We start from the raw sequence: 27,005 nt of genomic DNA, 5'->3' as shown, positions 1-27,005 counted from the left end.
TATATAATAATTATTTATAATAATATTATTTTAAAATGTAAATATATTTATTACATAATGTCAATAATTTAAAGTGAGTATTCAAACTCTCATCTTTTAATAATTTTCATAATTAATTACATAAAACAACACTCGGTGAGTGAGATACTAGTTTCTAACATTTCAGTTCAAAAACCATAACATCGAAGGTTAGTTTATCATCCAAGAGATATTAGTTTCTAACATTTCAGTTCAAAAAACATAACATCGAAGGTTACTTTATTATCCAACCTTCATCTAATATGCTCATGAATAACTAACTGGTTACTCACAGGTAGGCTTACAGTTGGTACGACTGCATGATACAAAGTGTACAAATGTTTCTATACGAACCGAAACGATCTTAACGATATCATTCAACCATGCCAAAAATGTACATCTTCATACCCATACCGATGAGGAGCTCGAAATCAAAAGCTATTTTCTGAGGCCCATCCCTTCTTCTCTAATGCTAGCCTCAAGGCCTGTGAAAGTAAAATAAAAACTCTAATTTTCTGCTGTCACAAGTATTTTTGAACTAATAATATATGTATGCCAAATAAATAAAAGTCCCACCTTGATTCTCTTTCTGTTTACATCAAAGTCAAAATTCCCCAACCGGGAGGCAGACCTATACTGCACCATTGATTTCTTCCCAGGAGGAAACCAGAACTCAACATCATCAACAAACTGAGATAAAGAAACAACGAACTTGTCAATAACAAGATTTAAAATGTTTTACACAAGTTGACTTAATTGCAGTATGCACATGTAAGTCTTAGTTTCAATATAGCTGAATTCAAATACATGAATGGGTCTCGTATTTACTTACATATATCAGATAAAAATATAAAAAGGAGAGGAACTGTATCACACTTACCCCCATGATTGGGCTTTCATATTCCACACGTACATAATCATCTGTTTTCTCTGTTATTTTTGAAGAAAAATTTTCCGGTTTTGTAGATTTTATCTGTGGAAAGAAAGTAAGAACAAGCTTCACTCTCATCTATTTTGGTGACTTAAAAAATCTATCACGGTTCATATACATAGATTCATAAATGTTTTTGTGTGTGTGTGTGTGATATATGACAGGTAAATGTTAAGTTTTTACCACGTCAAGTAGCTCTTTCATCGCTTGTTCTTTGCTTGCTGGATTTTTGCTGCCTCGTCCCTCCTCCGGGTTATAATTCCTAACAAATGTTGCACCAAAACACATAATTCCACTATCATAAGTTCCTATATACACATACATATATACACAAAAATGTTCAAATTATTAAATTTTCAAGTTGTCACTAAAGAAATGCATGCAAGAACTTGAAATATCCCAAATCCTAATTTAGCAAATCTGCAGTACCTTAACCGTTCAAACATTTATCTTTTTCAGATGCATCTAACAGCAGACAACACCACACTCTGTGAAAAAAAAGCATGGTTCTGAATTTTTTGGAAAATTAATCAGGTAAACCTTGAACCCTTCTACCTGACCAACCTTGCCATATTCATTGATTACATCACGCTCATACCACAAATTTGACTTGAAATTCATACAAAGTGCATACTGCCTCAATCTTGGGTTAAGTTTATCATCATCTAACCTACTATGTGTCTGAATCATTTATGATTAAATTTATTAGCAAGTTTCTAAAAAGTTTAAATTTTGGCTTAAGACTTTAATGCCTCGCACGTGAATTTCAATACTGTAATCCAGGTCAGTTCTCATCATAATCCAAATTCATGGATTACAGTCACTGACAACTACCATTATTAATTAAACATATTCAAATATGTGCTATTAAAATGAAGTAAGTTTAGAGTCAAATCCTAAGGGCAAATTCACTTCGAGACGAAGGCAAATAAACTCGAAAATATTGCAACTTACCAAGGGGGGGCATAGTGCGATCGATCACTAACATTCTCAGAAGTTGAAACACAATTATTCGTGGCAGGGCATAAAGCCAGTGATGGGGGATTTTTCTGTACACCCAAGTAATTTGGCTTAGTCCCACTGCATCGTTTTTCACAAATTTAATAATTTTCTCTTCAATAATATAACCAAATTTAATCAATTTGTTTCATCCAAAATAATAATAATAAAAATAAATATCAATTCGAAAACAAAGTTCAAAGCTTACTGAGGTTTGAAGTTCAAACCCAATAAACAGAGTTGTCTCCAGTGAAAGATTGAAATCAAAATTACCAGCATAAACACTCGTGATGACTAATGGCTCGTAACTTCGATCGAAATTCTTCCTTCGTTTTGAAAATTTAAAGATAAAAAATACAAAGAAGTGGACACGGAAACTGCTAAAATAGGAACATTAGCATATCTATATCAGCTTGATGCAACTAAAGTGTTTTTTTTTTCTAAATAATATCTAGGCATAACACAATAAAAATTTCACGAAATGTGGATTATGCTTAATATTTTTTTTCCCCAAGGAACAACCTGAAATGGAAGATGGCTCCGAGAACAGCAATTTCACTGCTCCGCAATATTAATTCCCTGAAAACACAAAAAATAACCAAATCAATAATCAGAATGGTAAAAAATTACGGCGTCTATTAATAATAAAATAGTTCAACTATCTGTATACCTACGACTACCCCTTTTGCTACTACTTCGATTGTGCGGCGGCTCCTCCGGAGGGTTCTGCTGAGATAGTATGCGAAGGTTGATTCGACGCGAAACTGAAGGTTCACGCGAGTTTTTGTCTGGGTAAAAATGGGCGTTAGGGGAAGCCACGGAAGCCATTTGAAAGATCTCGTTGGAGTGACTCTTGCTTGCCTTCCGTTTCTGTGATTGTGTAACAGAAGCATATTTTCCATGTTTTATTATCCTTTTTACCACGGGTACAATATTCATTTCTTCCAAACCCCAAATTATGCACAAAATTACAATCTAACCCCAATTCAATTTATTTCATTCTTTGAAATACACCATCTTTCATCAATTACAATAAAAAAACATTATCCATGCTTTGAATTCATAAATATAAAAGATAAATTGTTTATAATCTTTTTCTTAGAGTTCATATTTTTGGAATATTTTCTCTCTTATAGTGTTTCATGAATGTTCCAGCGGTATTATTGTTGTCTCGAATTGAAATCTAAAGACCAAAATACAAGTGTTCCTCCACTTGATGAAACTCTTAGAAAGAATATAGAACCTGATCTTGAACTGATGTCCAAGCCATGATGCTATTGATTATACATTTGAAGTCAAAGTTGAGAATATAGCCAATTCTAATCCCGTTCAAGATTTTGAGGCCATGATATCTCGCAAAGATGGTCCACAATGGGTGGAGCATGCCATTCAGAATATGAAATATAAAATTGTTGATTTAGTCGATAATTCTTTTAAAAGAGATGCTTATAGTTTCAATGCGCAGCTGTTACATTTTTGAGCAGGTACGATTCCCCATCTCTGTGTTGGATATATTTCTTGGTTTTGCATATTCTTAAATGGTTTGCGAGAACTGACAAAGATTTGTTGAATGTGATACAATGTCAAGAATCTTTGAAACTTCAGGAACCAAAACAGTTCAACAACTTCTTGCATCATCTCCACAAATTCTACCAAGAGAGGGGCCTCAAAAGCTTCACTGAATTTTTGGCAGTCCATGAAATTGTTCTAATAAGCTACATTGAAGCAGTTGAGAGGTCTGAACATATCATCGTCTTCTGTTTGTTTATTTAATTCAAATTATAACTCTTGCTCTCATCTTTTTTGAGTGAAAGGTGGTGAAGTCCACCAACCAAAATGTCGGCTGCTAATCTGGTTATTTTTATTCGTTGTTCATTGATGTTTCAGAGAGTGAAGCTAGAAGCTTGATGGTGACAAAGGAGCCAAAATCAGAGCAAAGAATCTGAGGCAATAATTTTAATGGATGAACTAGGAAATGTTTCTTTGACGTAGCCATATTTTGAACGATAAAGATTAATCTCCGTATTAAAAAAATTGAGTTAGTAAGAGGCGATTTTGCAATTTGTGGTATTTGATATAGAATTAATATCTACTAATTACTTCACGCTCTAAAATTTAAGAAATTTTCATTTGAAATTCGTTAAAACTTTTCAAGAAGAACAATGTCATTAAAAAGTATTCTACAAGAAGCTCTGTCACCATAAATTTTCTTTGTACACAATAACTGTTTCAGTAAAAGAAACTGTTACGTGACAATGCCTGCTGAGATTTTTCGGTTGGACCTTTTGCTTCAGACCCCATTTCTTACTTCCTCGTTTCTTCCACCACTTTCCAAGGTCACAAGTAAGGAATCAAGGAGTAAAGCAGTTAATGAATCAACGAACATCGACCAATTCGATATCATACACAAGCCATGAGTTTGGTGGCACATTTTCTCCCACTCCTTGACTTCCAAAACTGCATCACACGTATAAGAACCTTCAACAGTATGAAATGCAGGCCATATATTTGAAATGCGAAAGATAAACCAAAACGGAATATCTGAGAAAAGGCAGAATATCATATGTGGCACAGAAGATTTAAAACATACCCCATAGATGGTGGGATGACGAGTCTCCTATTATCACCAATGCGCATACCTGAGCACATTACATGTTAAGATAAACAGATGAACATGGAGATTGAAGGCAAAGAAGAGATACATAGAACAACAGTAATGTACGAAGACTATTTTAGTTCTCAAATCAACTACCATCAATACCAATGTTCCATCCATCAATAAATTCTTCATCACCTAAATAAAGATCAAACAACGATGATAAGCACGTCAACAAACATCATTTCATTTTTTTTCCAGATATCAGAAGAAAACAATCTGGGTATACGCGGTACAAGGCTACCTAGACGCCAGCTACAAGCAGTGCCGTTCATATTCGAGTCAAATACTTTCCCACTCTCTTTTAACATGGCGGTGTAGAAAACTTTTATCTGATCCAAGATTCATTGAAGCCATAGTAAGTGATACGATAAAAAATCCTCCAAACTAAAAGCCATATATGAAAAAATAGTAGTTAAAAGTCTCCTTTTCAATAAGTTAATAGTTAATACCAACGATACCTTTTTCCCAACCGCAGCAAGTTTTCCATCTGGTGGCCCCTGAGCCAATTCTTCAATAATCAACCCATTTAATAAGGCCGTCTCTTTAACTTGCTTGGCATTTTCTGTCTGATCCTCATATTTCATGACCATATTTTCCTGATTACTTTTCATTTTCGTCGCATTCATATCCACGCCCCCATCACCTTGAGCTTTCTTCTTCCCCTTTTTCTTAATTTTCTTCTTAGGTTGACTATAAGCAACAAGCAACACATTGTATACCGATACTTGTACATGTAGAAAAAAATTCATGTAATGACAGCACTGGAAGTCTTATGTTGAAAATGCCAGGATTGTCCGATGCAGTCAATCACCAATCGCCAATCCACTTAATCACTAATATTTTTGGTGGGAATTCAATGCCAAAAACAAAAGCACTACCTGAACGACAAGATGTCTTTTTTGTTCGTGGTTCAAAGCAGTCTCGATTTTATCCTCGCATTTTACAAAAACAAATTTTGAACATATCTGTTCTTCAAACTAAATATCTTTATCAACAATTCACCATCCATCTATGGAAAAAACACAGAAACCCAGTATGCCCCTGATTGAAATTTCAAAGATAAATAAACTTTCTACCTCACCCTCACTTGCATGTGATGTGTCAGCTGGAGGAATGAATACTTGGTAAAATGAAATCCTAAACAAATAAAAGCACTCAAGATGAGATAATAACTTATCCATCACTTGTTCCTGATGTTCTCCGTTTGCAGTCAGCAGAATCTTTGATGTACTTCCATCACACAGCAAACCATGGTTGGATTCATTATCCTTAGGAGTATTATCACATATCCCTCCAATTTCTTCTGCACTCGTCTCTTTCAACTGAAGTTCTTCTGTTCTCTCCTTTGATTCTCGACCATTTTCAGTGCCCAATTCAAGAGATGGCACCCGAAAATTAGAATCAATATCGCTGCTTAAGTTTGAAATATAAGACGAAACTGATTAGGGCCAACGATAGAATTTCCAGTGAAAAAGAAACTTGCGCATTTCACCAGCACAAGAGAATAAAGATGCACCAATGATAAACAGATTAAAGAAACAATGTTCTCACAGTTTAATGGAGGACTCAACTTCTGGACCTTTTTTTACTCTTAGTACACTCTGACCACTGTCAATTTCAAATTCACAATTTTTCTCCTCCTGAAAGGAATGTTTTCTTCTTTTCCTTTTCGGTTTTCTACTGATCTCGAGTCCCAGAGAGGCAACAATCAGACAGACAGACAGACAGTTAGATGAATGTATGAGTAGTTGAGAAAACAAGAAAGTGCATAAAGTAGGTAAATAGCACACTTGTGAAAATCAAGCAATTGACTACAGTCTTTCTCATTGCTCATAGAAAGACGTTGGTTGATGATTGCGACTTCTCCTTTACTTTCATAAACCTTATCATCAGCTAAGTACTTCTCATAGTTATCAACAATTTTCTCAGGAGTCTGTACTTTGTTGGGTCCTTCATTCTTTTCAATCTTAACCCATCCTTTATCATCCAATCCCATCATTGCTTCTCTGCATAAATATCTGAATTAAGCTCTCAATTTCAGGTATAGAACCCTGAATAATGCAATACATTTGGTTTCTCAAATATAAAATCTCTGTGTGTGTGTGTGTACACCCACAGTCTTCTATCAGGCACAAAAGAACTGTTGATAATGACTATATCCCATCCCCAAAAAATCATTCAACAGAAATGAATGCAAATACTAAAATCATTTATGGGCTTATTACCTTTCTGATTTTCCACTTATATCAGGATCAACTTTTTCATTTGCTTTGCTGCCACAGTTACCACCATCTTCAGCTTTTTTGCCTAGTTCTACAAGTACCTGAGCAATATTTTCAGCACCATCTGACATAGCTGTCTGCAAACATCTTCTACTCTTTAACACAGATAGAAGATGGTCATGTTCATCTTCAGTTTTATGTGTTTCATCACCATCTGACAGAATTTCTCGGTTTCTCTTTCTAAGTTGTTTACAGAGACGCTTTCTGTCATTTGGCGTATCTTTTTTTAGCGCATTAGCATCCACTGCTTGAACAAAAACACGGTTCTTAATGTAAGTTGAAACGGTTCTTAATGTAAGTTGAAACATCATAATAAATATGTTTAAAGCATTTCTCGATGATGAATCACCACAATAGCTATCAACCACACCAAGCAAGGGTTTGTATATTATGTTCTCAGATAGATAGAAAAAATATTATATAAAATAAACCTATTACTTTGGACTCGTTTGTGAAAGTATAATGATGAGGTTCTCCAAGTTTCTTATCAAAAAATAAAAAATAAAAAAATAATTATGAGGTTCTCTAGAAAGGATATTTATGGCTCGTGCCTTGATAAATAAAAACCCATTCATAGCAGAATATAAACTATTGCATTTAATATATACACCATGAGCATTAAAGATATTAAAAGAAGAAAAAAAAACCTTCGAGGCTTAAAACAGGGTCAGAAGGGGAAACTTGTAATTCAACGTCGTCAATAAAACTATCATCATACTTATCATCATCACTGCAGAAACTAGACCCCTCTGTCTGAGTGTTTTCTATATCCACTCCATATGATTCTCTGTTGAATCAAAGTAAAGGAAATCTGAGAAGTGAGAGTACAGAAGTTAAAGCTCGACACTAACAGAGCAATGAATTCATATCCAAGAAAAATTTTCACAACTGTGTTCAAAATTTTGAAAAATTCTATTGGGCCTCAAGGGAACTTTGACATCATCACACATTGACCTGTAACATGGCAATAAATGATAGATGAATTGTAAATATAAAGGCCATCCAATGAAGGTGCTCCTCAGAATTAACAAAAAATAGAAAAGTAAAAAAGATACGTATCACTTTCATGATTTGACTGGTGATTTTTCTGGAGATAATAGCCAGTGAGGTAAACACTTCGTGGTCCAATAACAGAAAAAATCACATCGTCTGCTTCCTCAAACTCCAAATCCAAGTGGCATGACTCTGTTTTGTTGGGTAGCAACGCACAGAGTAGGACCGGCCTCCGGTTACCCACATTACATTGTACAACACCTTTCTGTGTAGCATCGCCAATACCCAGTGTTGCCTGAACAATAAATCACAGCATAGCCAAAATGAGTTCGATTAAATTTTACCAAATAAATCAAACGAAAAGAATGAAGGATAAACACATACACAATGCACCATGAGAATTTAAACATATCTTCTATGATAAATTTACCAGTAGAAAACTGATGGAACAAAAAACATGAAATTATCCTCGCGCAGACATAAACTAAAGCAAAACAAATTGTTGTTTTCTCATTTTGGTTTGATAGGAATTAGTACCTGGGAAATCCGGAGCCTTCCCTTAGACTTTTCGCAACAATGAGTAAATGACTTTCCGGGCTTTACCTCGACGCCTGAAACACAGCAACAAATTAAATTTGTTTTCCCCCCAGAAAAATGACAATCAACCAACCCATAAAAGCACGTACATACAAAAAAACTTTTCATCGCTCATCTCCTACTAAACTCAAAAACAAATAACATCAAACTTGCAACAATTAACTGCCTCGAGTAATTTAAAAACAGAACTTTAATAAAACATACGTTTCCACTGAAAAAACGCGGTCGTGAAATTCTGCACAGGCTACCATTCAAACAGATAAACACATAATCAGTAAAAAAATGAGCAGGAGAAAAAGAGCTAACCCCAGAAAGCCATTCAGGTAAACAGAAGATATCAGGCTTCCGATTGCTTTAAGCAGTAATCTTGATTGTTCGATCCTTGTTCCATCTTCAGCATCCACCCATTGAACCCTAGAGCGAGAGCGAGAGTATCACGGTTTAATGTAAAATCTTTAAACCTCGCTGCCATCTATAGTATACTTGGGGGTACGGAGGGACTCAATACGGAAATAATTTCACATTTTCTTTATTCTATCTGGAAAATAAAAATAAAAATAAAAATAAAAATTACCAGACCCTTAGGTTCTATGTATTTGTTTTTTATTTTATTTTATTTATTTTCTCGACGTTACATTAACCCAGTATTGATATTTTGATGTGTACAACATCACATCAGTATAAAAAATAATTATAAAAATTGACACATATATATAATTAAAAATGAAATTAGATAATTTAGATGATTTAAATAATATATATATATATATATATATATATATATATATATATTGAGAGATATATATGATTAAAAATAAAATTGACAAAAAAAAAATCTAAATAAAAAAAACAAACATATTGAACAAAAATGGTAATATTTTCTGCTAAACCGTTTCCTATTCTTGTTCATTCCTTCTTCTTCCCTCCTATTATCAACTTTATTTTATTTGCATTTTGTATTTACTTATTAACAAATAATCACTCACTTATTCAAAAAAATGGACACTGGTCAATTAATTTATTCCTTAATCTTCTTACCATTTTTTTTCTTCCTATCATTTTTATTTACAAAAAAAAATTCAAATTTAAGTCGATTATTTATTACTACTGTGTTAAAGTTATAATTGTGAAATTTGTAAATTACTATAATTCTCCTATTTTATTTAAATAATTATTAACCCACAAAGTAAATATAAAATTTAACTAAACACGAAACATGAATTCCGGAGAAAACATTAAAAAAAAAAACCCTTACAGACCACACTTTTGAAAAATCGTAGGTTTCCTAATTTTTTATTTCATCAATTATGGACTCCAAAGAGCAGGTGCCTCTCCTCTCTCTCCCTCACCCATAATTTCAGTTTGATAATTTTCCGGAATAATTGCTAAATGAAAATGATTGCAGAAGCCTGGCCCACTTGATTCTTCGTCGTCTCCGAAACTTGTACTGTACTCTTACTGGCAGAGCTCGTGTTCTTGGCGGGTTCGCTTTGCTTTGAATCTCAAAGGTTTTTTATCTTCGTTATTTATGCTGCAATTTTCTTGAAATTACTATTTTTTTAACTATATATATTGGGGAAGGGATTTATTTTGCCTTTTGGGTGCTTAGGACTTTCTTACCAGTACAGAGCAGTGGATCTTGCCAGACGGGAACAGTTCAGGTCGAGGTAGTGTCTTTTCTGAATTGATTTTGCATTCTAGCTAGAATCATGTAATATAATTCTTATATATGAATTATATGTAGTTATGGATAATCACACTAGCTACTTATCTGAATAATTGATGCCGTTGTTCTTAACTGATTATTATGTAGGGGTTGTTTAACATAGAAATACATAAAGTAATTATATTTAGTGTATCAGATTTAAGTGTTGTATGTAGATGTTGTCGACACATATTCACAACATGCAATGGGATATATTAGTTTAACGCACAAATAAACTTTAATAAGTAGAATATGATGGATGAAAATATGCACCAATATAAATACTTTCACGACGTCTCAGGGCAAAATATTTACTACACAACTGTAAATAGTTTACAAAAACAAATACTAGTGAGACTTATGAAAACTATATTCTTCCACAACTAAAGGAAATAAATTGCATCCAAAACCACGTGTGCAACTACAATATTGCCTAAACCGAAGACACAAATTTCTTCCACCACTGCACACGACTGTTGTCTTTCGGGTGTCATCAACACTACACATCAACACAGTACACAGTGTGAGTCAATCATGTAAACACTTTGCTGAAGTAAATCGTCGTTCTCCGTACTTAGTTTTTATGTTCTCCGTTTTCTCTCTCAAAAACCACATATCGTCGCAATGATAATCTCTTATGTATATATTTTCTTTGACCTAGATTCCATTCCATAAAAGAGTCTTACATGATATGGAAACAAGAGTTTGATTAGGACATGAACTCTTTTCCCTAGAGATATAATATCTAGAGATAAATTAATTCAAATATTATAATACCTAGAGATAACATAAAATCAAATCTTGTTAGTCTAGAAAAGTAAAAGAGTGAGTCTCATGTGAGACCGTCTCACGGATACTAATCTGTGAGACGGGTCAACCCTACCCATATTCATAATAAAAAGTAGTACTCTTAGCATAAAAAACAATATTTTTCATGGATGACCCAAATAAGAGATCCGTCTCACAAGTACGACCCGTGAGACCGTCTCACACAAGTTTTTGCCAAAGTAAAATCTAAATTACTATATTTCAATATTATCAATAAAAGAAAATAAATAAAGAAAGAATAAAATATTCCTTTCATGTTATATTATATTGAAAACTTTGAAAATTTTACAATAAAAAAACAGAACTATTTAGTAAGTTCAAATAATGACTCGCACAAAAATTCAGTAAAAATCCATAAATGTAACTGAAAAAAGTAAAGCTATTTTGATTGCAGAAAAATCTAAGAGTCCAAGGAAAATCTCTAACGTGTTCTTGCATAATTTATAGATATGCATATATCTGTTATTTTGTATCACCAATGCGAGCATTGTTTGTCTTGCCCATAATATATACTGGTAATAATGCAAGTTTGATACGGAAACTTAGGCTCAAACTGGTACATCCTCGATTAATGGCAGATATGAGCTTGTGCTGCTGATATATATATATATATATATATATATATATATATATATATATAAAGGTGTTTGGGGCAAGCATATCGAACAACCAAATGAATAAGATCCAAGAGATGAAAAGGATCAAAAAGAGTATAATAATTTCCAAGCTTTGGGTTTTGACTTTACAGAGTTTGAGAAATTGAATCCGCTTCACTACGTCCCAGTTTTGATTGACGGTGATGTTGTTGTTTCTGACTCATATGCAATCATACTGGTTAGTTATTCTATTCGAAATTTACATGGTGATTCAGCTCTGTTTGTTTCTGAAATTAAAGTCCATAATCGATTGTCTGAGGCATACGTTCTTTTCTTCTTCCATCTTCCCTTTTTCTGCCAGCATTTGGAAGAGAAGTATCCTAATATTCCACTTTTGCCAGTTGATCCTCAACTAAGAGCGATTAATCTCCAGGTTAGGTTCAAACTGGTCTCTTTCATACAACGTACTATGGTGAAAGATCATGCTTACAAATCAAACACACTTTTAAGCTTCATATTACTCTTAAGTTTGGACCCTTTAATATTCGAAGATAAGACATCAAAGAAAATTTCTTCTTCGTTTTCTGATAAAGAGCTATCGTTTCTGTTGCAACTATTCTTAATTAACGTCGACTCATCATCACTAGGAAGTCATCTTTACAATCTTATGCAGGCTGCAAGTATTGTGTCTTCAAGTATACAGCCTTTTCACATGTCATCTTTGCTGGTGAGTTTTAACGCATCTCGTTCATTTTTTATTCATTTCAAAAAGTAAAAACTTAATGTTTCTGAGGATTCAACATGATGGTTTCCATCAATGTGACAGAAATATGTTGAGGAAAAAATGGGTCCAGAAGAGTCGCTAGGGTGGGCTCAATTGCACATAGAAAACGGCTTCCTCGGTAAAAGTCGTCTTACCTTCTTTCTTTGTACACTTCAAACTTAGTTAAAAGAAAGTGACATGTTATAAGCATGTTCAATTCATATATATCCAGCTCTTGAGAAGCTACTGAAGGATTATGCCGGCAAATACGCGACAGGAAATCACATCTATATGGTATTTTGTTTAATATTATCTACCTAACACGATATATAACATGTGTTTGATCGTGCCAAGGATGCGTTGTATAGTAAATTCTAAGCCAATTTGTGATTGTGCTATCTGCAGGCTGATGTCTTTTTGGCTCCACAAATTGCAATAGCTACCACGCGGTTTAAAATCGATATGGTATGTGCGTGTGCTTAACCTTTCGACTTTCGAGGATGGACCTTCCTCGTTATTTTAGTTAATTGGCCAAATATTCTTAATTGAGATGCTTGTTTTGTTGATCTTTTATTAATAATTTATGCATGCAGTCCAAGTTCCCGGTTTTGAATATGATATACGAAGCATGCAGCTCGTTACCAGAATTCCAAGCTTCTATGCCAGATAGACAACCTGATGCTGTGCCATACTAATTAAATAGTTTGCTGGGAAGAAACTGATTTCGATTTTTTGTTTTAGAATATATATATATAATCCGATATTCGAATTATTTCAATAATGGTTTTGTTATTTTGGTTTGATTTATTTGTTTTGATAATTATTTAAATTATCAATTAAATATAATTTAAAAGACACTATATTATTTTTTTAGTAGAAATTTAAAATCTAAAATCTAAAAAAATTAAATAAATAACAATAAATTAAAAATTAACAAAAATATTCTTAATTCACTGAGTATCATTTCTTAAAATTATCGTAGATTATAATATTTATTATAATTTTTGATAAAATAATGATTACTGAAATTGTAATTTGATTTCCTATTCCTTAGGAGATGTAAGTGACAAAACTTATTTGCTGTCCAACTAAAAAAAAAATTTACGCCGTGCCTATTATCATTAATATTCTCTTATTTAATGATTTGTTACAGACTACTCGCGATTAAGTTAAGTACTGAATTCAACCATTAGCTATTAATAGTCTAATTAGTTCTACCTTACTGATATTTAATTCACCAAACGATCATTTTCCATCTAATTTTTGTTAAAAAAATCTTAATTATTTTCCGGGAAAAGACACGAAGAATTTAGATACACACACACACACATTTATATATATATATATATATATATATATTGAATCTATTTTTTATATTAAGCCACCAGCTCTTACACATATTATCCTACTTGATTTCTTTTGAAGATCACGAAGGAAATATACATTTGAATGTGTTGTGAACTAAAAGAAACCCTTTTCCTTACAACATCTAATTGCGTCGTCATACATATCTTCGAGTCCATGTTGAAACTTGAATCCAGTTTCCAGTAATTTCTTTGATGAAAACCCGGAAAATTTTGCAGATACTACGTCCTTCAAGGAACTGAATGGAGGCAGGCGAACACAAAATATATATTACAAAGAACGGTGCGAAATGGATGATAAGGCAGACCGCGAGCTAGGTGATTAATCAGCTGTAACCGGCCACTAGTTCTCCATAACAATGATTTTGCACCCACTCTCGATTTATAAAATGATTAATCTAAGTTGCTAGAGAAATACATTTTCCGGACTTTATATGAAATATTTGGAATTTAGCAATCTATTTTGAATGATCTTAAGAGTTAGAAGTACTTACTCTGCATTAATTGGTAACTGATACTGGGGATATCTTGCAGAAACAAACTTGCTCAACTCGTGTATTGTAACATGGAGAGCTGAACAAAGGTATCTCCCTTTTGCATTCGGATACTCGAAAAGGAAAATGTGGGCTCTCGCAACGTCGTCCACATGAACCAAACTTGTATCCCATATGTACTTGTAATGCTCTTGATCACCTGCACAGTGCACACACATGGGATTAGTAATTTATGATCATGAAGTATATATTTATGGTGTGGTTGCTATTTAAATATGTTGCAAGAAACTTTTTTCCCAAATTAGGGAGGCAGTAGCAATTAAATTAACACATAAAGATCAGATCATGAATTTGATCATGCAGATACCGAAAAACAAGGCCAGACATATCTTCACTGAATCAGGGAAATGAGAACTGATAAAGGGACCGTGTATCCATGACGGGATCACCGTGACAAGATCCAATCCATGGTTCTCTGCAAATTCAATAGCTGCTTTCTCTGTCAATGTCTTGCTTATGACATATGATCCCGCTGAAGCTCCCATGCTTCTCATTAATCCCACATCAGTCCAAGAATCCTCATCCACCATGTCCAAATTCTTGCCATTGTAAACAACAGTTGATGCACTCGAAGTGTATATAAACCGCTTCACAGTTTTCGAATCAATGCAAGCTTGTAAAATGGTTAGGACACCATTGATGGCCCTTTTGGTCTTTGTTTCTTCTTCTTCTTTGCCTTCTAAATCTAAGGCATGAGCGACGTGGAAAACACCTATGCATCCTTGGATGGCGGGTACGAAGCTCTGGGGCTTATCAAGATCCGCGTTGAAGATTTGGAGCCTTTCTGATGCGCCTGGAAGATTTGTGAGGTAGCTAACGTCCCTTCCGCCGTCTGTTGCATAAAAATTATATACATATGCCGATAATAAGTTTCCATGCGTTATTAAATATGGAACCATACAAATGGGATTTAGTTATGGATAATCTTTGCTTGGTTCTCTGAAAAACAAATTTCATCGACAGGAAAATAATAAAAAGAGTTATGTTGCAAACGGTCGACTGAGTCACCACGAGCAGGTCGTCGCCTCGCAAGTTTTGGGGTGGAATCAGACTGAGTTATTAATTTGCTTACATAAAGAATAAACAAGCATATATACCTGGATTTGGCCTTACAGTTGTATTGACAGCGTAACCAGACTGAAGAAGCTTCAGTATAAGCCTTGATCCAAGGAAACCAGTCCCACCAGTCACACATACTCTTCCTTTCTTGCTACTTTGATTATCCTCTTCCATTAACTAGCTGTTTGTTTTCCTTTTTCTTTTTTCTTGAAGATTTATCTGTTTGTTTTCGACTTCTCTCTGTCTGATTTTCCAACACACATTTAATATAATTTTGTTTTACTTGGACGAGGCCGGCGAATATATATATATTACCCTTAAAAGACCCTATTAATGTCCTATTTTGACATATGCTTAAGACAAAATCCAGGTTGTGAGACAAGAGGTAAATAATTTGAATATATTTTTTGGGCAAAAACTTGTGTGAGACGGTTTCACGGGTCGTATTTGTGAGACGGATCTCTTATTTGGGTTATCCATGAAAAAGTACTACTTTTTATGCTAAGAATATTATTTTTTATTGTGAATATGAGTAGGGTTAACCCAGATTAAGATCCGTGAGACGGTCTCACATGATACTCACTCTTTTTGTTGTCTTGTAATTTGATTTTTTTTTTCATTTTTGAATCTTTTAGACAATAAATCTGTATTTTAATCATTAAACTTGCATTTTTTTTATCATCGGTAATTGTACTGAATTGTGGCTCAATTCAAACTATTGGTTATATATGTGAAATAATTTAGAATATTTAAGTGTAGCAAATGTCTCATTCTTGGTACCAATGTGTGACTTGCCTCAAATTGTTGGCTAGGTATGTATAACATACACATTAAATTTTTCAGATGTTTTACTGTATTTTGTGCTATGATAGCACTTAAATGTACAGAATTTTTACCAAAACATATTGCACAACAATTACAAATGTACCGTACCAATGCACAATAATTGAGTAGACATCGCCTAAAAATTCAATAAATTTCAAATAATAAGTAAATATCATTTTCAAGCACAAAATCTTAAAATATAGGCATCATATTATTGTAATTGATTTCGGATGATGCCGAAACATTTGTGAGTTGTGAATAAATCGAGAAGAGGATAAAAACATCTATGACTGAATCATGTCATTTTCTCGTTAATTTTAACAATTAAGTTGACGGAATGATCAACATATAAATTTATTTGAAACGTTTAGAACTAAATCGAGAAGACCAAAATATTTGAAATCGAACAAAAAAATATGATAAATTTATAGTATTGAGCCGGGTCTTTCCCCTTCAATCCATAGTACTTGTTAATCATCATCAGATTAAAGTCACTTCCAAATACAATGTACTGAATAAACATATAATTTCAATTCACCCCAATCTACCAGCATATATTGCATTGTTGCCCCTCTTCGTACTTTCCATTTTTCCCATTTTCACTCCTTGGTACCTCAATTGTCATACTCTCCACGCGGAATCGATGAACCCTAACTACTCCCCTACTCACATCACATTTACCGATTCAATAATCAAGACTTCTGTGTGAAATTATTGATTTTTTTTCATTTTTCTATTTATTTAATTGATTTATATTATGTATAGATCTGGTGTAATGATGGCGTGGAATGTATTCAAATTCTGTACCGCTCTCCGGGGTCTAGGTTCGATCATGATTCTATTGGTTCTTGGCGTCGTTGGCGTCTCATATTATGCTGTGGTGATCACGAATTACGGGCCAGCGCTAGCCGCTGGAGGGGTGGATACGCTGCAAGCTTTGGCCGTGTTGATCTCGTTTCATTGTTTGGTAATTTCTTGCTTGTTCTTTGGAGTTTTATATGTTGTTTTTGCATATTGATATCCAGCTGCTTGATTACTCTACTGTACAATTTTTTGGGAAATAGAATAGATTTTGTGTGCTTTGTGTTATCCTGGAGTTGCATGTTTCTTTAACTATACTTCACCTCTTTTGTCAAATTAAATTGGAAGGTCCCGTAGATGTGGATTTTATCTGAGTTCTTAAGCTTGAATTACACTCTAAATAGTTGGGATTTAGGAAATTTAGGACTGTTCTTTCATGGTTTTAGCTTACGTGGTAATATAGTTTTGTTGGTGGCTCGTGTAATTAGTTAGCACAATTAGTTGGCTATTAATAGAAATTCAGCTGTTGTTCAGATAGATGTTATTGTTTTTGTTGTGTTCCCTTACTTTTGGAAACTGATGGAAAGTTGATGAAGTAGCTGAAAACTAAAGCAATAGTTTTCAATTTTCTCGACATATATCAATTACTATCTTTGTCATCATGTGTTACATCTTGTATTTTTATCATTACCATTACTCATATAGAAATCAATATTCGTTAGGATTGGTTGATTTGAAAGATTTCAGTCCTGTTACCAGAGAAATAGTTTTCACAAACTGAGTGATTACAAGAATGCTAGGTTTTAGCTGATTAGTTACACGTTTGTTGGATGATATGATGCAATATTAGTGAGCAAGAAACCTGATTTTTTCAAATGCTCAATGCAGTTAGTAATGCTATTATGGAGTTATTTTTCGGTTGTTTTCACGGACCCTGGTAGTGTGCCTTCAAGTTGGAGGCCGACAATGGATGAAGAAAGAGGAGATGCCGACCCTCTAACCGCATCAGAATTTCAATCCGACACAGAGAGTAGAGGCATCCGTTATTGTAGAAAATGCAATCAGTTAAAACCACCAAGATGCCATCACTGCTCTATCTGTGAGTTTTGTTATGTGGCTCCTCGTGGCTATTGCATTCTTTTATATTCTGTTTCCTAGATTAATTGTTGATATTTCTATTTAGGTGGGAGGTGCGTACTAAAAATGGACCATCATTGTGTATGGGTGGTCAATTGTGTTGGGGCATTGAATTACAAGTATTTCCTTCTCTTCCTGGTATGATCAGATAACTCTGAAATGACTAAATTGGTTGGTTTTCAGGTCTTGATGATTATGAGTGATAGCTAACAGATTCTGTGTCTTGGTTTTGAAATAATTTTTTCTTTGTAATGGAGTTTTCTTGTGTATGTTGATCTGTTTTGGTGTTGATTTTTATCATCTTATGTGTGGCACCGGCAGCAGTTATTTCTAACCTCTGCTCCTTGTTGATGCTTTTCTCTGTTTCTTTAAAAATGAATATGCTCTCAGCTTTTGAAAGTATTTTATGGCTTTATATTTGAAAATATATTGACCAGTTTATTACATCAATGACCGATGATTCACTTGTGATGCAGTTGTACACGTTTCTCGAAACTAGTCTCGTCGCATTATCATTATTACCACATTTTATTGCATTCTTCAGCGATGGAGAGATTCCTGGGACTCCAGGAACTCTTGCCACAACTTTTCTTGCCTTTGGTAAAATCACATTCCTTTTCTTTCCCATTTAATTCTTAAGGAGCGATGAATTTGGCTCTGTACGATGGGGTTGAAGCAGTTTCAGCTCCCCTTCCAATGTTTGCTGTATTCTGCTGATGCTTTCTCCTTCTCACATTTTATAGTGTTAAATTTGGCATTTGCATTGAGTGTTTTGGGATTTCTGATCATGCACATATCAATGGTGGCTGCCAATACCACGACCATTGAGGTACACTTGTTCATCTGTTTTCGCAATTTGATTTTGATTATCAGTGATGCCTTCTTTCTCAAAATTTTATTGGGAGGCGTTGAATATGCCTTCAATATCAAAGGTTCGTGTATATTCCTGGGATCCATAGCATGTTTTTAGTTCCTTCTAACAGATGGGTGTAAATGGTCAACTGAAGCATCCTCTCCGAGACTCGCCTTGTTTTTATGTTGAAAGTAGCTGATGCATTTTACTGGCTTATATTAGGCATATGAGAAGAAGGCCACCCCAAAATGGCGTTATGATCTTGGGCGGAAAAGAAACTTTGAACAGGTTGGGCTTGTTTCGGTTTTAATAATCATAACAGTGCTTTCAGTTTCAATTATAATTTAAATCTTTCTCAATGACCATATTGTTTCAAATCTGAATGAGCTGTCATCTGTAGCAACTGAACCTGTTTCTCAAGGAAAGTATGTGGCTTTCTCCACATTTTATTTCGTGTTCTTGTTCATACATCTTTTTAAATTATCCCATTATGTAATAGGTATTTGGGATGGACAAGAGATATTGGTTTATCCCAAGTTACTCTGAAGAAGATTTGCGGAGGATGCCTGCTCTCCAGGGTCTTGAATACCCTTCAAAACCAGATCTGTCTCCACAAGAATTCTGAGAATGATCAAATAATCATACATCCAACTAAGTTTACAGAAGCTACTAATCCAGGACTGGAACAACCAGTAAGCTTACTCTCTGCTGAAATAACATTGAGGGATGGAACAAACATGCAGAAAATCGGGCGGATTAGAGCTGATTTTATGATGCTGACGGTGAGGATGTTTAGATTTTGCTATCACGGCAAGAAACGGGGCACTGTATGATACTAAATGTGCTAACCCGTTGGTGGCTTTGTATGTTGTTTAAAGTTGTAGATTAATGTTCGCATCTCACAAAAACTTTATATGGTGTTATATTGTAGGGATTCTTGCACACTAGTATAATTTTTTATGGATAATTACCTCAGCTGTGAACACATATCGTGTGACTACTCAAATTCAACATCAAGCTCGGGAAAAAAAAAATCAGGCTGTTAAAAGTTTTACGAAAGGATCGGAAGAATCCAGGATTGGGGTAAAATGAATTGCAAGTTATACTCTTTCAAGTAAAAAGTTTGGAAAACGTTAAAGCATACCGACACGTTCATTTAATATGTTTAATTTTCACGTATGTATAAACAGATTGAAAAGAAATAGAAACAGTAGAAAGAACACCTCAGCAATAATTCACTTGGCAAGAAGCCAGGGTACAAAACATTCAGAGGGAACAAAGACAGAAAAGCCCAGAGCCTACCAAATAAATGCTCGTGACCAAATTCGAACGTTTTGAAAAATAATAATTATAATATAACTTTTATATAAATTCATGTCAAGTTCTGTTTAAATGCAAGCAGGAAAGATCTTTTTATTTATTTTATTTTAAATTCATTATGCAGTTTTACTGTTAGATCAAAAAACAATTCTACGAAATATTGTGTACGACTTTGGGCAATGACTACTCAATCAGGTTCTGGAACTTCAAAAAAAAAATGAAATTGCATGAGAAATGCCTACTATGCTTATCAGCAAAAATAGGTAGATTGAATACCACCATGTTTTACCTACTCCATGTCTTACCCATTCCACCGACTCGACTGGTCTAGAATTTCACAAGGAACTTAAGTTAAGTCCTGGCTGATACACGGTGCAGGCATATAACATTTTGCATGCTTTGCCATCAGCAAAAAATTGGTACAATTTAACTCTTCTGGAGTGACATGTTTGAGCAAGAGTTTAAATCGATGCCATCCAGTTCTTGCATCACAGTTCCAATGTCTGGCCTCTGGTCGGGAGACTCGTTCGTGCAAAGAAGTGCAACTTCTCCAAGCCTAGCTGCCTCAGATTCCTTGAACTTTCCAGCAAGATTTGCATCTATAAAGTCTTCAAATCTTGATAATTCCGCCCCGTGACAGTTTAACTGCGAGATTCTGCTCTTCCCCGAGAGGATTTGAAATATGATCATACCAAAGGCATAGACGTCGCTCTTTTCAGTGAACCTGCCTGTGGTGGTGTATTCGGGAGCTAAGTACCCCATCGCAGCACTACCTTTTAATGTTGAGAAAACTATGTCGTCTGCTAATAGGTTGTGAAAGCCGGAATCCGAGAGTAATGGGTTGTAGTGCTTATCGATCAGGACTTTCTCAGCTGATATGTTACGGTGAACCAATTTTGATTTGTTATTGTCAGTTCCATGCAAATACCCAATACCTGAAGACAAGAACACGAGTATGAGAAACAATATTACGATCAAGAACTTTTTAACTAAATAGATGACTTGAATAAAAGCTGACCTTTGGCGATCCCCTGGATTATAGATTTCCGAGTGGGCCAATCGAGAACATTCCCTTTATCTACTTTCACGTCAAGATATTGTAAAAGGTTCCCATTGGAAACGAACTCATATATGAGGAAGCACTCTCCCCTCCCCTTTGAACAACAAAAGCCTCTCAACCTCAAAATATTTTCATGTTTCAGTGAAGTCAATAGCTTCAATCCTTTGAGAAATTCAGTTTCATCAGACTTGCAACTTATCTTTGAAATGCACTTGATAGCAACTGCAGATCCGTCCCTCAATATCCCTTTGTAAATAGCCGAGAAGCTACTCTTCCCCAATAAGTTAGTCTCGGAGAAGTACTGAGTTGCAGACTCCACTGCATCCAGAGTGAACATGTAACTTTCAATAACCTCCTGAGAGAAGCTATTTCCATCTTCCCGCTTAGCCAGAGGATCCCAACTGTTGGAATACTCAAGACTAATGAGAGGTGATGCAGTTCTCCTGCAAATATCCTTAACTTGATCAGTACTTGGTCGAGCTTCGCCAGAATCAAAGGCACTCCCGATTTTCTGTTTCCTGCGACGATGCCATGAAAATGTAAAAAGAGCAACCACTGTTGAAGCAACAATTAATCCAATAACTATAATAACAGCAGCAGCAGCAGTATGGGTTCTCTTGGACTGATTCAACCCATTTGGTAGAACATTTGCTGACTCGGGGATATCTTTAGAAGGAAGATGACCAGTACCAGGTCCAAATGGCTCAGGTTTACTGGAATTTTTACTAGAATCAGCACAAGCATTTAACAAAGAAAAACCAATCCCACACAACCCTGGATTATTGGCATACTGGAAACCTTCATTCAGTCTCTTCAGTTCTTTGTTTTGACATACAAGAAAACAAACCATGTCATTAGATAACATTATTATAACAAAAATCATCATTTGGAAACTGCAAATCCCAAGATTAAGAAGATACCTAGAGGGACGTTGCCAGAAAGAGTATTATTTCTGACGTCAAGAACTTTGAGCAACGGTAAATCCGCCAATTTAGATGGGATCGAACCGAAGAGATTATTGAAGCTCAAATCCAACCTAGTCAAAACCATTAAACCGCCTAGACTCGCAGGAATAGCACCAGATAACTTGTTGGACTGCAGAGCCAGAACACTGAGTTTCGTTAAAGAGCCTAGCTGAGTGGGAATGCTTCCACTTAATTTATTGTAACAGAGTTGCAACACTGCATAAATATAGAGAGGGGAAAAAAAGTAAGATGTAGCTTGATCACTATAACTAAATGCAGAATATTTGCAACTCGTGACAATGATCAAAGCTAAGTGAAAGCTACAGGACCACGACTTCGTTCTCCATTGTTAATTAACCAGATTATAACAGACCCCACACCTCCCAAATACCTCAATATATCTTATTGATAAATGATAAAGCCTTCTTTTTTAAGTAAATGATTCATAGTGAAACAAAACAGATCTAACAGCAAAGTTTTCAACTTTTGCTCCACCTTTTTCCTCCCAACAAACCCTAATACCCAAACCACAGAAAATAAAATAAAATATGATTGCAAAGGAAAGAAGAAGAATAAAAAAACCAACTGAAAAAAAAAGATCCGATATTATTTACTTTGGACCAACTACACTACTGCTATTTACTTTCAATCCACAAAATCGAAGAGAAACATACTTTGCTTGAAGGGAGGAAAAGAAAAAGAAAAAGGAAAGAACTGGAAGACCAATATAACTATATAAGTGTATTTCAATGAACTTTCTCTGGTTTTTGTCTGAGAGAAGAGGAGAGAGGAGAGAAAAATAACCCAAGAACTTACCTTGTAAGCTGAACATAGACCCAATCTCCGAAGGAATATGACCAGAGAGATTATTAACGTTGAGATACAAATCAGAGAGGTCAGTCAAGTCAGCGAGCTCCTTAGGTACAACCCCATGAAGCTCATTGAAGTGCAAGTACAAACCCGTCAAGTTCTTGAGCTGACCAATCTCAGGTGGTATTTGCCCAGAAAGCCCTTTCCCTTGCAGTGAAATGTTAACCACTTGACCGAATTCATTACATGCAATCCCTTCAAAGGAGCCATCGCAGGGACCAGAAGTAGAGTTTAGTGACCATGAAGAAAGAACGAAATTTTGAGGGTCCAAATAAGCTTTGATTGCCATTAGAAGAGGTAAAGAAGTGGCATAGGAGTTAGAGTTTGTTGGTTGGGAGATTGTGGATGGCAAAAATGGGAGAAATATGGAGGAGATGATGAAGAATAGGGAGAGGAAAGCCATTTTTGCTGGATTCAGAGAAAAAGCTCTCTCCTTTGCTAGGAAATTGACAAATTTTTTTCTTTTTTAGGATCAAGATGGTGACTGCAGTGAGTGTGTGTACTTATCGATAAAAGATTGTTTTTTTATTTTTTTATTGTACTTCCAAAGTTTGAAACTTTCTGGATTAAAATGGTGCCAGCCAAGAGAGGTTTGAGAATCAAGAGATGGGCAAAAAACAAAATTATTTTTGACATAAATTAATATTTTTTTATGAGTTATATCGAATTTGAGTCTCTCTACGATACAATATGATTTTAAAAAATTGTGGCTTTTATTTAGATCAAAGGGCAACGGTGATTATTATTTCAAATATTCGTCCTTGGACTGGTATTCTGGGTAGGAAGAGGTGAGCAGATGGGATGGGTGGTTGGATAATTCACTAGGCCAGATTTGAATTCTTGGTTACTGGGAAGTCCGGTAGTCGGTCGCCTTACGGCAGGCAGCCTTTTTAACATGGGGAAATGCGCATTGTTATTGGGTACCCATTTTTTATAGTAATTTCGAAAGTGCCCTTAAGCATTTGTTATTGAGAAATGCACCTTGAAATTGCGTTTTTGGCACATTAGGCCTCGTAATTACATCTGATTGTCACAACACACTCTAAAGTTTGATTTTTAAGATCAGAAATAACTGATGGAAGTTCGACTTGTTTTTAAGGTTATGTTTTCCCTATAAAAAACAATTAAATACGATAATTGAGTTTGCTAGAGGTGAGGGTAGGGATGGCAATTTCTTCCGAACCCGTTGGAGGATCCGATACCCGACCCGAATAGAAGAGGGTATGGAGGGATTTTTAGATCCGATTAAATAATTGGATAATCGGGTATGGAGATTTTCGGGTTTGGGTATAGAGACGGGTTTGATATAATCTGACTCACATCCGACCCGAATACCCGTTTAAATTAAATATAAATATATATATATATATATATATATATATATATATATATATATATATATATATATATATATATATATACTATGTATATATATATAGTAATTATATTTATTTATATTAAAGATTTATCTTCTCAAATCAAAATAAATCATACATATATAGTAATTATATTTATTTATATTAAAGATTCATCTTCTCAAATTCAAGTAAATCGATACTTTTTCTTTTTTCTTTCCTTTCGCTTTCACTTTTACGTTTCAAGGTTTTACCGCTCATTTATTTTCATTCAATTTTTCATCTTCTCCATTGATAAGTTTATTCCATGTTTGACTTCAAAAATTGAAAAATATTTTATTTTTGTTGAATTGCGTACTTTTATTCAACTAATATAAACTATTTTTAATATTTTGTTATTTTTTATATAAAGTTTATTTGCAAATTTTTATCATTAATATTTTTTTATATTGTTCATTTAAATAGTTTTTTAAATATTCATAACTTCATTGAAACAATTTAAATTTGAAAAAATTCAATTGTATATGATAATAGGGTATTTGGGTAGATTATGAGTATCCGATAATCCGATGGATATGGGGATGAAGATGAAACTCAATACCCGATGGGTATGAAGATGGGTATGGAGATGAATTTAATAAATATGTATGAGGATAAATGTATGAAATCTGATCCATACCCTACCCATTATTATCCCTAGGTGGGGGAGTTTTAGGGTCTGGTCGTTAGGGGAGCAATCTGACAATTACCTTATTGTTTTACAACAATTTGGTACCTTAAGTTTGATTGTGTTACAATTTGGTCCTAGGTTTGACAAACTATGGTGCCTATTTTGTTATTAAATGCGGGATAGAGCACCGAATTGCAATTTGGCTGACACGCAAGATGCAGTTCGCATATTGCATGGGCCTACTGAAGATTCGTTATTTAATGATGTCTCAAATTTTGAATCAAAACGAAACAATAATTGCCCATTTCAAATTTGATCATTTTTTTAATATATTTTATGTTTCATTTGGTAAATTTAAAGTAAAAAAATCTTTTATGATAATTTTATAGATTAATTTCGTGAAACAAAACTTTAATCCAACTTGATCTGCAAAAAACTGTATTTTTTATGTGAAAAATATTATTTTTAATTGAATATATGGATCGGATCGACTAGTCTCACAAATATAAATATATGAGACTGATGTGCTTTGAGAGATGTATAAAATTTGCAATGAAACATGATACAAGAAATTAAAGTTTGATAAAATTTGCAATCAAATATAATACGAAAAAATAAAATTTGATTTAAAATAATTACTGAAATGGTATTTTTCAAATTTAAATATGTAAAAGACTATCATAGCCGTTCGGTGCGATTAAATTTAATACTCGAACCACTGGAATCTGCATATACATTTTTATTTTATTAATTTTTAAATATACAATATGGAGTTCTCGTTATTTTTAATATTCACCTATTTCTCTGACAAATTTTTTTTATCCCGAACAATTTATAATTCAAAAGTTTATAGCAGTGATTTAGGCAAAGGTTTGGTAGGAGGGATTAGTTGGATTTATAGTTTTTTAACTCATCTAATCTCATATTTGTTAGGATTTTTATTCAACCAAGTCAATCCCACCTATAAATAATTAGGTTATATTAACTGAGATAAATTAATCACTCCTCATTTCATAGGATTATTTATCTAACTCTTAATATATCTTATTTTTTCAATTTTATCGTTCTCATATATTCAAACTCACCACCACTTCCCGCCACCGACCGCCCGCCGACGCCAAAGTGGATGGACAATTTTATCTATTCATCAAAAGATTTTTAGTTATCTCATTCTTAACAATCATATCACAAACACCGACATTTTATTTATTACACCTATAGGGCTGGATGAGAAAGTTTTGAGATTCCAAAATCAAAGTGATCAAGGAACATGCTTAAAATTTATTGAGTTTACATCAATCAATCCAATCATATCCTAACATTAAAAATAAGAATGCATTTTATATATTTTTGTTTATTTGAAGATAAAATTGATGTCATGTCACGTGTCTCCTTTGCAACAGGATCTTTAAAAGCTAACGCACCAAATACTGAAATGGTTGGTCCATACCACGCGAAATCAGTACTGTAACAGAGATATGTAGAAATTAAACAAAATTTAAATTAAATTTTTATAAAAGAACATCTAAATACAAGGAGCACAATATAGTTTCATCCATATTTATTTAAAAAATCCTACTCGATTACAGAAAATCTAAGTTAGAAAACTTTAGCCTAGTTTCTATTTCTGTACTACATCGAGTGATTGAGCCTGGTGCTTGCCAAAAACTAAGGAGAAAACAGGACAACAGCCACCTATTTATATCATATTTCTGAGTAAAAATAGATAGCCAGTAATCCAGTATTCATTCACATGTTCTTGATACCTGCATACAGTGATATAAATGGTAGTTCACCACAT

The 27,005-nt window shown here is 34.2% G+C and overlaps 6 protein-coding genes across 13 annotated transcripts; 2 read left to right on the top strand and 4 right to left on the bottom strand.

Annotated features, from left to right (window-relative positions):
- Nucleotides 1-201: 201 nt before the first annotated feature.
- LOC140813730 (uncharacterized) lies at nucleotides 202-2,840 on the bottom strand. 3 transcript variants are annotated; one of them, XM_073172397.1, is made up of 8 exons: nucleotides 2,619-2,840; nucleotides 2,471-2,527; nucleotides 2,157-2,205; nucleotides 1,904-1,998; nucleotides 1,133-1,211; nucleotides 899-991; nucleotides 595-708; nucleotides 202-503 (listed from the first exon to the last, which is right to left on the bottom strand). In XM_073172397.1, the coding sequence occupies exons 1-8, from the start codon at nucleotides 2,774-2,776 to the stop codon at nucleotides 450-452; spliced, it is 699 nt and encodes a 232-aa protein (XP_073028498.1). In that variant the 5' UTR covers nucleotides 2,777-2,840; the 3' UTR covers nucleotides 202-449. The 3 variants fall into 3 exon arrangements, with proteins under 3 accessions (XP_073028498.1, XP_073028506.1, XP_073028516.1); XM_073172405.1 differs by lacking the exon at nucleotides 2,157-2,205 and having other exon boundaries at nucleotides 1,904-2,029; XM_073172415.1 differs by lacking the exons at nucleotides 1,904-1,998; nucleotides 2,157-2,205.
- Nucleotides 2,841-4,057: 1,217 nt separating this feature from the next.
- Nucleotides 4,058-8,951, bottom strand: LOC140838724 (peptidyl-prolyl cis-trans isomerase FKBP43-like). 6 transcript variants are annotated; one of them, XM_073205242.1, is made up of 13 exons: nucleotides 8,786-8,951; nucleotides 8,420-8,493; nucleotides 7,945-8,177; nucleotides 7,537-7,676; nucleotides 6,833-7,133; nucleotides 6,398-6,625; nucleotides 6,159-6,287; nucleotides 5,781-6,020; nucleotides 5,066-5,297; nucleotides 4,849-4,936; nucleotides 4,701-4,742; nucleotides 4,539-4,587; nucleotides 4,058-4,405 (listed from the first exon to the last, which is right to left on the bottom strand). In XM_073205242.1, the coding sequence occupies exons 1-13, from the start codon at nucleotides 8,796-8,798 to the stop codon at nucleotides 4,324-4,326; spliced, it is 1,851 nt and encodes a 616-aa protein (XP_073061343.1). In that variant the 5' UTR covers nucleotides 8,799-8,951; the 3' UTR covers nucleotides 4,058-4,323. The 6 variants fall into 6 exon arrangements, with proteins under 6 accessions (XP_073061343.1, XP_073061375.1, XP_073061351.1 ...); XM_073205274.1 differs by having other exon boundaries at nucleotides 4,710-4,742; XM_073205250.1 differs by having other exon boundaries at nucleotides 5,781-6,017.
- A 2,539-nt stretch (nucleotides 8,952-11,490) lies between these two features.
- Nucleotides 11,491-13,178, top strand: LOC140809383 (glutathione S-transferase zeta class-like). Its single transcript, XM_073166988.1, has 8 exons — nucleotides 11,491-11,527; nucleotides 11,695-11,846; nucleotides 11,970-12,041; nucleotides 12,282-12,335; nucleotides 12,435-12,510; nucleotides 12,604-12,665; nucleotides 12,777-12,836; nucleotides 12,965-13,178. The coding sequence occupies exons 1-8, from the start codon at nucleotides 11,491-11,493 to the stop codon at nucleotides 13,064-13,066; spliced, it is 615 nt and encodes a 204-aa protein (XP_073023089.1). The 3' UTR covers nucleotides 13,067-13,178.
- A 623-nt stretch (nucleotides 13,179-13,801) lies between these two features.
- LOC140838709 (vestitone reductase-like) lies at nucleotides 13,802-15,569 on the bottom strand. Its single transcript, XM_073205218.1, has 4 exons — nucleotides 15,387-15,569; nucleotides 14,597-15,121; nucleotides 14,230-14,428; nucleotides 13,802-13,974 (listed from the first exon to the last, which is right to left on the bottom strand). The coding sequence occupies exons 1-4, from the start codon at nucleotides 15,520-15,522 to the stop codon at nucleotides 13,833-13,835; spliced, it is 1,002 nt and encodes a 333-aa protein (XP_073061319.1). The 5' UTR covers nucleotides 15,523-15,569; the 3' UTR covers nucleotides 13,802-13,832.
- Nucleotides 15,570-16,729: 1,160 nt separating this feature from the next.
- Nucleotides 16,730-19,681, top strand: LOC140838715 (probable protein S-acyltransferase 14). The gene is made up of 7 exons (XM_073205231.1): nucleotides 16,730-17,140; nucleotides 17,863-18,073; nucleotides 18,158-18,249; nucleotides 18,588-18,711; nucleotides 18,855-18,940; nucleotides 19,187-19,252; nucleotides 19,464-19,681. Exons 1-7 carry the CDS (start codon nucleotides 16,931-16,933, stop codon nucleotides 19,587-19,589), a joined length of 915 nt encoding a protein of 304 aa, XP_073061332.1. The 5' UTR covers nucleotides 16,730-16,930; the 3' UTR covers nucleotides 19,590-19,681.
- Nucleotides 19,682-20,462: 781 nt separating this feature from the next.
- Nucleotides 20,463-23,681, bottom strand: LOC140838703 (proline-rich receptor-like protein kinase PERK9). Its single transcript, XM_073205205.1, has 4 exons — nucleotides 23,126-23,681; nucleotides 22,265-22,525; nucleotides 21,303-22,163; nucleotides 20,463-21,219 (listed from the first exon to the last, which is right to left on the bottom strand). The coding sequence occupies exons 1-4, from the start codon at nucleotides 23,580-23,582 to the stop codon at nucleotides 20,711-20,713; spliced, it is 2,088 nt and encodes a 695-aa protein (XP_073061306.1). The 5' UTR covers nucleotides 23,583-23,681; the 3' UTR covers nucleotides 20,463-20,710.
- Between the last annotated feature and the right edge of the window lie 3,324 nt (nucleotides 23,682-27,005).

Source organism: Primulina eburnea, chromosome 1 (assembly GCF_022965805.1).
Source record: "Primulina eburnea isolate SZY01 chromosome 1, ASM2296580v1, whole genome shotgun sequence".
Lineage (NCBI taxonomy): Eukaryota > Viridiplantae > Streptophyta > Magnoliopsida > Lamiales > Gesneriaceae > Primulina > Primulina eburnea.
The sequence above is the reverse complement of the archived record's forward strand: the minus strand, read 5'-3'. Positions and strand labels throughout refer to the sequence as shown.

Bases quoted from the DNA above. Each gene is read 5' to 3' on its own strand.
- LOC140813730 (XM_073172397.1), bottom strand. From the start codon at position 2,776: ATGGCTTCCGTGGCTTCCCCTAACGCCCATTTTTACCCAGACAAAAAC. The intron at 1,999-2,156 runs GTAAGCTTTGAA...TTGGGTGTACAG, and splicing joins GGTTTGAACTTCAAACCTCA to AAAAATCCCCCATCACTGGC. The intron at 504-594 runs GTGGGACTTTTA...TTACTTTCACAG, and splicing joins TAAACAGAAAGAGAATCAAG to GCCTTGAGGCTAGCATTAGA.
- LOC140838724 (XM_073205242.1), bottom strand. The intron at 5,298-5,780 runs GTTATTATCTCA...TGTTGCTTATAG, and splicing joins CAGGAACAAGTGATGGATAA to TCAACCTAAGAAGAAAATTA. The intron at 4,588-4,700 runs GTAGTTGATTTG...TAATGTGCTCAG, and splicing joins ATGGAACATTGGTATTGATG to GTATGCGCATTGGTGATAAT.
- LOC140809383 (XM_073166988.1), top strand. From the start codon at position 11,491: ATGCGAGCATTGTTTGTCTTGCCCATAATATATACTG. The intron at 11,847-11,969 runs GTTAGTTATTCT...TTTTTCTGCCAG, and splicing joins ACTCATATGCAATCATACTG to CATTTGGAAGAGAAGTATCC. The intron at 12,837-12,964 runs GTATGTGCGTGT...TTATGCATGCAG, and splicing joins CGCGGTTTAAAATCGATATG to TCCAAGTTCCCGGTTTTGAA.
- LOC140838709 (XM_073205218.1), bottom strand. From the start codon at position 15,522: ATGGAAGAGGATAATCAAAGTAGCAAGAAAGGAAGAGTATGTGTGACT. The intron at 15,122-15,386 runs GTATATATGCTT...TTTATGCAACAG, and splicing joins AACTGTAAGGCCAAATCCAG to ACGGCGGAAGGGACGTTAGC. The intron at 13,975-14,229 runs GTAAGTACTTCT...GCCTCCATTCAG, and splicing joins CAGTTACCAATTAATGCAGA to TTCCTTGAAGGACGTAGTAT.
- LOC140838715 (XM_073205231.1), top strand. From the start codon at position 16,931: ATGTATAGATCTGGTGTAATGATGGCGTGGAATGTATTCAAATTCTGT. The intron at 18,712-18,854 runs GTAAAATCACAT...CACATTTTATAG, and splicing joins CACAACTTTTCTTGCCTTTG to TGTTAAATTTGGCATTTGCA. The intron at 19,253-19,463 runs GTTGGGCTTGTT...ATTATGTAATAG, and splicing joins GGAAAAGAAACTTTGAACAG to GTATTTGGGATGGACAAGAG.
- LOC140838703 (XM_073205205.1), bottom strand. From the start codon at position 23,582: ATGGCTTTCCTCTCCCTATTCTTCATCATCTCCTCCATATTTCTCCCA. The intron at 22,526-23,125 runs GTAAGTTCTTGG...ATATTTATGCAG, and splicing joins GTCTATGTTCAGCTTACAAG to TGTTGCAACTCTGTTACAAT. The intron at 22,164-22,264 runs GTATCTTCTTAA...GTCAAAACAAAG, and splicing joins TTCTGGCAACGTCCCTCTAG to AACTGAAGAGACTGAATGAA.